Source organism: Thamnophis elegans, chromosome 6 (assembly GCF_009769535.1).
Source record: "Thamnophis elegans isolate rThaEle1 chromosome 6, rThaEle1.pri, whole genome shotgun sequence".
NCBI classification, from domain to species: Eukaryota; Metazoa; Chordata; class Lepidosauria; order Squamata; family Colubridae; genus Thamnophis; species Thamnophis elegans.
The window spans coordinates 51,421,318-51,432,522 of NC_045546.1; the positions used below are offsets into that span (position 1 = coordinate 51,421,318).

The 11,205-nt window shown below is 40.2% G+C and overlaps 1 protein-coding gene across 1 annotated transcript; it reads left to right on the forward strand.

Annotated features, from left to right (window-relative positions):
• Positions 1 to 4,494: 4,494 nt before the first annotated feature.
• Positions 4,495 to 5,524, forward strand: OLIG1 (oligodendrocyte transcription factor 1). Its single transcript, XM_032220359.1, is given in 4 exon segments — positions 4,495 to 4,741; positions 4,744 to 4,817; positions 4,819 to 5,034; positions 5,037 to 5,524. Coding segments are annotated over 4 exon segments (690 nt in total). The 3' UTR covers positions 5,190 to 5,524.
• The last annotated feature ends 5,681 nt before the right edge of the window (positions 5,525 to 11,205 follow it).

Sequence of the window (11,205 nt, forward strand, 5' to 3'; positions counted from 1 at the left end):
AAATGTGGTTTGATATTGAGGTTGGGCTGGAATCCTAAAGAGAAGTCCTTGATAGAAGCATCTACAAAAGAGAGCAGGGTTGGTGTCAGCCCCACTAAGTAGACCAGACAGGAAATGAACCCCACAGGAAGGTTAACTACTTTTACTGCAATTGCTATAGTAACAGAATCTTGCAAGCGTGATGTGCTCTACCACCTCCCCCTCCTTTTTTTATGTTTCAGGAAATGGGGGGGGGACATCTGCCTGAGCTGCTTCTGAATATTATTATTCTGGCTTTACAAAATATTTGGGCCCTTTTGCCTAGGTAACAGTTCTGCATATCTCTTGGAAGAAAATTTCTTTACTCTCTACAGTTAGCCAGTTAGTGTTCAAGTCATCTTATATGGTCTTTCAAATGTTTTGTGCCACTGCAGACTCTAACATTATGGGATCTGGAACGACAGTCTGTTTGCATCCAAGGTGGGGATTTCAAGCTAGGCCTCAGCTCACATTTTTTCTAATAATGGGGTAGAAGAACCCTTAAACTACTGGTGAAAAATTTGGGTACTCTCTTCCCCCTAGCAGATTTTACTACAATCTGAACCTCCTTTTTCATTGGCTTGGTTGGCAGGGCGGCCTGGAGTTATAGTCCGGGAACATCTGGAATGCTGCAGGTCCCCTATTTCTATTTCCCACAGACTGATCCTGGGGCAGCCAGGGAGAAATGCAGATTTGGTATTAACTTTTCTGCAGCCAATTGTGCACTCCCTCTCTGTCCGGTTCCCTTAATGGGGTTTTATGCAGAAGGGCAGCAGGCATGGCTGCTGCCTAAATAGATAAGAAGACTGAGCCAGCCGCAGTAAAGGAATGAGGCAAATGACAAACAGTATCCTCTTATCCGCTATCTCCCGTCTGTTTCCAATAAAGAGATTGCTGCTTGGATCTATAAAGCTTCTCCTGTCTTTGCAGGTGTCGTAGGAACTTGGCCCTGGCTTTGCAGCAAGACACATTTATTAACATTGATCATTCATTTCCTTCCAAGAGCAAAGAATGGTCATTTTGCATCAAGCTGTCCCTGCCGTCTCTTGCAGTGCCCTTTGCCAGTACATTTGGCCAGTTGTTCTCTTTCAGCCTTGCTCTTCCTGTTGCATTCTGACCATTCAATGAAGAAAGAGTAAAACCGGATGGCTGGATTTAGTGCAGGGAAATTACTTCAGAGCAATCTTTGTTTTTCCCTTTCATTCCTTGGAACACACACTTGGCCAGGCGTCCCAGTGAATGGGTTTGTTTGAACGTTGGAACATCCCAGAAGCAAGCAGAATCACTCGCCTCTTTTGACGACTCCTGAGACTTTTGCCAGGGTGTTGTTGCAACAAAAACAAAATATAAAAGGACACCCCCACCCCCAGAAAAACAGCCCTGACTATGCCATTGGCCATTGTGCTATAAATCAGTTAGCGCCTTCTAAGCAAACTGTCTCTTTTATTGCATCAGAGAAAGCTTGCACAGGAATTGGCTTAAACTACTAACTACAGAATGGCTTAAAGGGTTTAAGTTGAGGTTTTGTCTTTTTTTAAACTTCCAAAGAAATTCACTCTTTGAAATAAGTTTTACAGATCTGTGGATGCAATTTCACAGCACACTGAATCACATTGTTTTAAGACTGTTTAGCTGCCCTACACACAAGGATACTTTTAAGCCTATTCCAAAATTTAAAATCAGTGTTGATGGCCTATTTTAAACTCATTTACAAAGTAAAAGAAGAGACTTCTCTCTCTCTCCTTACACTTACACACACATACACACACACACACACACACACAGGGGGGGGGCATTTTTTCTCTGTCAACAGACTGTAATTTTCTTCTCATTGGAAAAAATAGATCTAGCCAGAAGATACAGAAATGAAAGCATTTAATTTTAAAACTAGAAAATTTGCCATGTTTCAATATATTGTTCTTTTACTTAGTTGCAGTAAGCAGCTATCCATTTTTGATAAATGTATGTTTATAAAATGTGATTTTTTAGTATATTTTAATGTTTTTGTTTAAAGTCATTGAATAAATTTCTGTAGGCTGCCCCCCCTCCATACTCTGTATTGCAGCTAGATTATTGTGCTTTCATATACTGTATATCTAACAGCTGGTCATTTCACTATGAATTCACTTAAAATAGCAGCAGATAATAATGTATACCAATAATCCGCTATTGGATGTATACAATCCTGATTAAAATTTAGGTACAAACTGGACAGGGAAAACCCCAATGATTTCCTCTCCCTGGATTTTAGTCTAGAGGAAAATAAGCTACTGCAATATCTTGCATTCTCACATGACTTGTTAAAAACAAAAAGAATAGGAGCAAACAGGCATACTAGTGATCCATGGGGTGATAGTGAACAGGCCATTTTGGCAGTTCCTATCAACATCTTTAGGGTGATAATGTCAAAAAGAACTGTAAGAAACTGCAGTAGTCTCTTTCCCAACTGGAGGAATGGATTTCAAATGGCAAATGCACTTTAGTATCAAGTGATAGTGCTGACACAAAACATCTGGATTATGTAATGAGATAATTAATTAATGAGATTTGAGATAGTATGGACTTACTATGGAGTTTGAAGTCATGTGAGTAGTTCAGTAAAATGTCAATTGAGCCTACAACTGCTTTTAATAAAAAGGCATATTCCATGCTTGAAATCATTAGGAAGAAAACTGAAACTGAATTGCTAAAATAGTGTTGTTCATATATCACACCATTGTCCATACATCACATGGCGTATTAGGCATATTATATTGTTCAAGATTATGCAATGATTGCAACAAAAATGATTATGGAGCTACAGCAGTTCCCATATAAGGTTAAAGCAACAGTATTCTTTAATTTGGAATGAAAGTTATAGAAGAGGCAATATAAAATAAAGGCACATAAAATCATGAATGGCATATATTTATCAGTCATTTATTTGCCACCCACCTTATGGTTCAGGTGACACAAGATAGAGACAGAAAATCTTCCTCCCTCTCTCTCAATGTTAGAGCTCAAGGTCATCACTGAAATAATGGTGGACAGAAGGAAATAGTTTCCATACAGCATATAGTTGAAATGGTAGCAGGTGTGCAAATAGTTGATTTGGGTGATTTTAAAGGGCACTTAACAGTTTTATAGAAGATCAGGCTACAAGTAGCTACTTCTTGATGGCTGTTAGGGGGTTACTGCTAAGTGGCCCACCTCTTAGATATTCTCAGGTACATCTATTCATTACTGTTTGACAACAAATGCTGAATTATATGGCCTAACATCTCATCCAGGAGGTTTCTACTGATTATTCCTAGTTTTGACTGCGATCAACTGTGAAGGACTGGGACTCAAGAAGCAAGGATATAAACATGGAGTGAAGCCAGAGAGAACTGGATATTTCTGAATTCTAATTATGAAGGTTAAGAGAAGGAAAAATATAGGAATATAATAGCCTTACACTTTGCTTGCTATGCCATTGTATTGTCTACTGCTGAAAAGCAGTAGGCTTGGGTAGACATATATCTTGGTTGGTAGACTCATCTCTGTCAGTATTGTATCAGACACAAATGGGACATAAAATATCAAGAACTTTTATTCATAACTGTCTTCTCTACACGGGATTCTGGATGCAAAACAAAACACAGGGCAGAAGAAATTGAAAGCTGACAGACATTAATCCAGAGAAGTGCATAAGAGTATGTGTGAACCTATCTTTGAGGTCCCAAAAGTGCTTTTTCAAGAGGCAACGAACTTTCTGGTTTCTTTAACATGTTTTGCTTCTCATCTAAGAAGCTTCTTCAGCTCTGACTGGATGGTGGGGGAATGGAAGGATTCTTGGATGAGAAGCGAAACATCTTCAAAGAAAAAACATAAACTCCAGTTGCTTCTTGAAAAAAGCACCTTTCGGACAATCATGACCTGGATGACTGAGAATGTCCATAGACATCTATCTCTGGGATGCACATGAGCTTGGCCCTATTTTATTTTAAAATTGCCATCTGAAATGCCTGTTTATAAATTCTGCACCTGTTAAAAAGAGGCATTAATAATGTCAACAATAATTAGAAAACAGAGGTGAAGGGCGGGTTTTCTGGAAGTTTGGGCTAAGCTACCAGGAGACTCAAAACTGAAAAACTGGAGCACCAGACTTCACAATAAAGGTCTTGTCCTACCGCAACGGTTTCCCTAAGCATCTGGTGGCAGCCAATTGAGCGCCTCTTTTCCTCCAGATCTGCACTCCCATTGGCTGCAGCCTGTCATTCCTTCGCTCGAATACAGAGTTGGAGTTAGAGGATCTGCGCTCAATAATCCATTTCCTCACATCTCGGCGCTAATCGCAGCAGGGAGATTAAAATAGTAACTGATCGGTCGATCCTTATCCCCTTTTGAAACCGTTCTTCGAGCGCCGCCCCCCATTTCCTTGCCGCCTTTTCTTCCCACGAGCTTTTTAAGGCGATGACAGCCCGTTGCCCGCTCTGAAGAGCCCGCAAGGCCATCATGTTGAGGCAACACTTTTCGTACGAGCTGGTTCGCTACACGCAGGCCCCTCCCGCCTTGCTACCCAAACAAGCGGAGGAGAGCAGGCCGGACTTTGCGGCGGAGCAGCTCCAGACGCGACCCGGGACTGGGACCAGCCGGGCGGGCGGTGGCAAGAGCGAGCAGCAGCAGCTGCGGAGAAAGATCAACAGCCGCGAGCGGAAGCGGATGCAGGACCTCAACTTGGCTATGGACGCGCTGCGAGAGGTGATCTGCCTTATTCGACGGCTCATTGCCAGAGCTCGCCGGGGCGGAAGCTCTCCAAGATCGCCACGCTGCTCTTGGTCTCGGAATTACATTCTTTTGTTGGGCAGCTCCTTGCAAGAGCTCCGGAGAATCATAGGGGAGATTAGCGGCTCCTCGGGTCCCAGGCTGCTGCTGGCTGGACTGCCTCTCTTCGCCGCCGCCGTCGCCCCGGGCCCGGTGCTGCTAACGCCGGGCCCGGTCAGTCACCATAACCTGCACCACCACCACCACCACCCGGAGAGGCTGCGACCGGCCCACAAATACTCTCGGCGGCCCTGGAGGAGCAGCAGTGCGGCCAAGGGCGCGTACCCGATGGGGCGACCCTTTGCTCCTGCGCCGCTTGCAAATTCCCTCACTTGTTTCCTTCCGCCTTCGGGGTGGCCGCTGTGCAGGCGCAGTTTTCCAAATGAGCCTGGCCCTCCTGAGCTGAGGAGGGATGGAAATGGAGGGGGCCCCGCAGGCTGCAATCGAAACGGGTGGGAGAACGGGGCCCGGAGGGCTCAAGGCTCCTCGCGTGCTTCTCCTATTTGTATTATTCGGTCTGGATGGAGCGACAGCTGGGGGCAGAGAGACGAAAATGTTTAAGACCCTGAAAAGGACAGTTTTGCACGTTTTCCTCTCAAATCGGTTACACGATCACTGGGACGAAAGTCTGATTTTGGCCCTCGGGTACGAATGTGAAAGAGGGGGAGAATGGGACAATTATATTAAATAGGTCCAAATAACTAGTCCAACTATAACCCATAGGTGGCCATGTGATGAATACAGATTTGCACAGGATATGAAATCAGTACAAGCCTGTTAAGATCTATAAATGATTTCATGGAAGACCAGAAGGGAAGAAACTTTCCTCTGCTTGGTGCAAAATCCAAATGACAAATGGCCTCCAGCCTCTGACTGAGCACATCCACCAAGGAGAGTCACAGCCCATGGCATTTGGTTCCATTGTCAAACTGCTTTATCAATTGGAATAACCTCCTGTAATTGGACATCTTATTCTATGTCCCACATTCTGGGATGCAGAGAACAAGTCTTTCTTCTATAGGAGCCATTTCAGGCACTTGAAAGTATGATTCTAACCATCCTCATTATTTCTGGTCTTAAACATTCCCAATTTCTTGTAAGGCACCAGGATTCACACTACAGTAGTGACTTTTGGCATCTAAAACAGCAAGGAGAGAAGTTTTCAAACACTTCAGTCATGGCTTGGTGACATTCAGAAATGCCATAAGATTCTAGTTGAGATCCTGGCTAAATATTCAGTGTTTGGATAATCTGGTAGGTTTTATACTGGGCACCTGTTCCAATTTTTCAGATTCCCTCTAAGTGGCAGCGCCCAGAAACTCATGATACTAAGAATGTAATATAACTCTCTACTTCTGGATTTGAAAAATATACTAAGCTGTATTTGCCTTTTCAGCAACTATGTCAACTGATTCATATTTAGGAACTGATTCCCCCATTCGATATCTTGTATTTGATTTCTTTTTCTACATGAAGAACTTCTCTATTAAATTTCATTCTTTTGTTCAGTCAATATATCTAAATTATATTGATTTTTTTCTGTCTATTAATATATTAGCTATTGTATTCCGTTTCTGCAAACCTGTTAAGCACTTGCTTCCACCAATTTATCCACATTAATGAAAATAATGAATCAAGCCTAGCCTGTGATACTTAACTGCAATTCAATTAGTATTCTTTGAGCAGAGTTTTCAAGGCTATGGATCCCCTTAACAGATATACCAGCCAACCATTATTTAACTAATCAAAATGTCATGTAATATATTTTTTTAATTTAGTTGCTCCTAAATGCAGTGGAATTTTCTTTCAAACCAAGAGTATAAGATCACATTTTTGTCCCTAATTTCCAAGGTGTGCTCAGGCTTTCCCCCCATGAAATCAGTGAAACTAACTCTGCTTAAGTCCTACTGTTCCATGTTCAGTACAATAACTAGTCTCTCTTCTATTGATGAAAGTCTTGCAATTCCGAGACTGACATTTGTATTTTATTGGCTACTTATATTAGTTGTAGATTGTCTATCAGTCACAATCCACAGCTTATTGCATTGCGAAAATAATACTTAATAATTTTTGGTTTTCAAAATTACATAAAGCAACATTGTCTCTGCTTATGGAGAAGTTAAATCCTATAGATCAGTTCATTTTATGTACTAATATCCCAGTGTAATGGGTCTTGATTGATTTTGTTAAACTAGTTTAATACAGCGTTATTCACATACTTTGTTCAATGCCAGCAGCTGAATTATCTATATAGCAATCACATTTATAATATTAAGAGTTTCAATCCGAAGCACACCTATTAGGAAATAAGATCCACTGAATTACTGGGCCTTACTTTTAAGGAAACAGGAACAGAATTTATCAGAGCACTTCTAAATTGCATTGAGAGAAGACATGAATATACTGACTTCACAACTTTGAGTGGAATGCTTGTAGGCTTCTTACCAATATTGTGGTCATCAATTTGCATGCACAGTACTCTGGTGCATTATTATTGTCTTAATGTAATGAATTAATCTAAAATTATTTTAATATTTTTTCTGTAACAGCAAAATGAAGATACCTCTATAGCAATGCCAAGAATACCAACTTAAACTTCTCAATAAGATATAAGAATATTGCACCATATCTCAAAACTGTATAGTCAGAAAATCACACTGGATATCTGAAGAACTGCTGGTGCTTAGATTTACAAGGTAATACAGAGCAAAATTAATCAAACATTTTTAGGATAGACTATATTAAAAGCAGGATGTGGGTGCTATAAAGCACAGTTTTGCTACAGAATACATCCCATTCACTCCGATGTAGTTACAACAGCACTGAACGAAGGGACTTATGACTGGTCCCTGACTTTACAGCTTTTGCAGTGGCTTCATGGTTGCGTGATCAAAATTCGGGTGCTTGTTACCCCATTCATGTTTAAAATGGTAGATGCACTCCAACTCCCCCCTCTCTATTTCCCCCCATCTATGCCCTGTGACACCCTGCATTCTATGGCCCCTGCTGCCCTAGCGGACGTTCACCATATTCTTCCTCCTGCTGCTGACCATATATGCCTGGCCTGGCCTCTTACAAAGCAGCTGCTGGCCACATGAGACTTCCTTCCTCATGCCATGCATGGTTTTTTCATAAGATCTGGAGAAGATGGCTTCACAGCTGCCTTGGGAAGGGTCAGAGCAGGCACACCTCAGTGAAGAGAAGCAAGAAGATAGTGGAATTCAGCTAAGGCCACAGGAGTCTCAGAGTTGAGGGTGGCAAGGGTGACTGGCTGGGACTGGACTGGGGCAGTTGAGGTTTGAAGACTTGAATTGGGGTGGGTCCTCAACTATTGACCAATGGAATTTGATTAATAACAATGGCGAGTGGTGGAATCACCACTGCTAAGAGATGCGGTTACATGACATCAAACTTTATGAATGTATCACGTAAGTGATGAAAGTTTTGATCCCAGTCGTGGTTGTAAGTCAAGGATTGCCTGTAGAAAGTTTATTTCTTAATTCCACAATTAATTTCAGAAAAATGGGGGGGGGGAACTACCCATCAGATGAAATAAAACTCTGGAATGCTCATGCATGGGACATGTTTATCTTATTTATAAAAGTGACTCTGGGGATGTACAACAAAGCTAAAATCACTTATAAAAATATTTAAAAATATAGAAAACAAAACAAAAGAAATAACAGATGAAAGGATGTCAATAATAATGAAGTCACAGCACAAATTCACTCCTTTAAAATATTTAACATTTAAAAACATGGTTTGAATAAACTTTTTAAAATCCTTGTGGATTTTAAACTTTTTTTAAAAAAAATGGTTTCCTCTGTTCAATAGCTTTTACAGTACAAAAACTAGCCAAGAATCAGAAATGTCAGAAGCTGCCTTATACTGAGTCAGAGAATTGGTTCAACTTGCCTGATGTTGCTGATATTATTTGGCAATGACTGTCTAGCTTTGGAAACCAAAGTTTAAGCCTTACCTGGAGATCTCAGATATTTAAGTTGTTACTATTAAGCTCATAACTCTTCCTTGAGATTCTCTGCATCTGAAAGGATTCTAAAAATATAGAAATAACTAAAATGTTGATGATTATAAACTGAATTTAAGGGCAAGTTTTATAGCTGCTCTTTGTGATCTGGATTACAGGGAGAACTACCTTTGTTTGAATGGAGCTATAGAGTGACAAGTGACACGGTGTCTGAGTTGCTAAGACACTGAGCTTGTTGATCAGAAAGGTCGGGAGTTCAGCGGTTTGAATCCCTAGTGCCACATAATGGAGTGAGCTCCCGTTATTTGTTCCAGGGTCTGCCAACCTAGCAGTTCGAAAGCACATAAAAATGCAAGTAGAAAAATATGTAGTAAAGTAACAGCGTTCCGTGCACCTTCGGCACTTAGTCATGCGGCCACATGACCACAGAGATGTCTTTGGACAGTGCTGGCTCTTTTGCTTTGAAACAGAGATGAGCACCACCCCCTAGAGTCGAGAACAACTAGCACATATGTGCGAGAGGAACCTTTATCTTTACCTTATAGAATCCATGTTGCTTATGCAACGCTATAATATATTTTTTTCCTGCTCCTGAGAGTTGATGCAGGCACTGATAAGGTAGAACATCATTTGCACATAAAGATCAATTAACTTCCTGGGAAGAGATTAGGGAAAAATGTCTGCAGCTTTATTAATTTACAGCACTTCTTTACATTATGAGTGATCCGGGTGGATATCTGCATAGGGAATCGTTCCATGAGTGGATTGTTCACATTCTATCAGGAGCAGATTTCAAGTATCTACTTTGTAGTTTTGTTTTGTTCTCTTTTGTTTTAACTAGACCTTTTCACATCTGCCACTTCTCCATTGAATCTACATAAACAAGAGTATAGAAGACAGAATCAGAAGTCATACTAGCAGACTTCCACTAGTATATAGAATCCTCTTTCCCCCTTTTGCAACCCAACCAGCTGTAGAATCTTCTAAAGGAGAAAGAGGTACAAAGGGGAACAGATCTGTTTCTCCTCATAAGCAATCAGCAACATGGCTTCTATGGACATCTACACAATTAGAATTAAATTCTAAGACCAGGAATTTGGTGTGTTGTTATTAGAGTAATAATTCCTTGCAGTCAAGCTCAACTTCCGATAACCACCCTGGCACTCCCCACCCTCCATGCAATTGTATTGACAATAATATGAAGGTAGGTTGCCACTGCTTTCTTTTGGGAATTTCTTTTTAATTTGCAGTTCAACTTTCAGCTCTGAAATTTCCAAATATGACCAATGGCCAACCATACTTAGTTTTTTGAATATCAGCCACAGTTAACTAATAGTTACCGTACCTAGCAGGCTTGCTATTTTCGTGTTGGATCAGAGTCTAGTTTTGTTCCAGGCAAATATTCAGTCCTGGTTATATCTTCTCTTAATTTTTAGCAGTATAATTTAAGAAGTGGAAGATTATTGTTGAACAAGTCAAAGTAATAAAAAAAGCTTTGCTCGTCTATCGCAGATAATTCTGAGTTCTGCCAGTAGATTGCAATCTACTTTCAGCTTACTTTAATTAATTTATGCCAAGAGTGTGTGTTCCATTTCAATAAATATTTAATAATATTCTATGCAACAGAATAGGCACAAGTGTGACTATACTTCTGAAAGAAATCAAATTAATCATGATTAATTGAAAATTACACACACATACACCGCAAATATTTATATCCTGGCTGAAATTACTACATGTGGTTCCAACTAAGTTTTTTTCCCCATTTGATTTGAAATTTTACATGTATCCCCCCCCAACCCTGGAAGTATAAAAATAGTTACATCAGCATCAATTAGTTTTATAATGCAGTCAACCTCACTTTGATTTATATTTCAAATACTTTTGACATATAGAAAACAGAATTTGAAATGGTCCAAATCAAAATCAGATGGGTAAATATACCCCTAGCTATCAATTTTGTTCCAGATAATATTTTTTAGAGCTGCCCTCTGAATTCAGAGAAATCCTCCTCCTCCTCTTTTATGAAATGGAAGCTAAATGGCTGCAAAAGAAATGATTCTTTAATTGTAGTACTTTGGAGTATGCATCTCTTGCAGTATTTGCAAGTGTATTTTCTGAACCACTGTGCAGTTAACCACTGGGACTAACTTACATCAATATTAATTAATGGATGGATGAAAATATTGGGTAGGATCCATGTCCTTACTAGAAAAAGAACACTGGAATTACTACTGAGAAATGTCTATAGAAGCTTTGAATTGTATTGTAAGGAACATAAGAAGAGGTCTAATATATAGCCAGGGGTCCAGCTAGTTAAACTAAACTAGTTTAGTTTAACATAAATTTGGGAAGCTCAGACTTCTGGGCAGGATGGCCTCTTTCTAATATTGCTTTTCTTCAATATTTTAAGG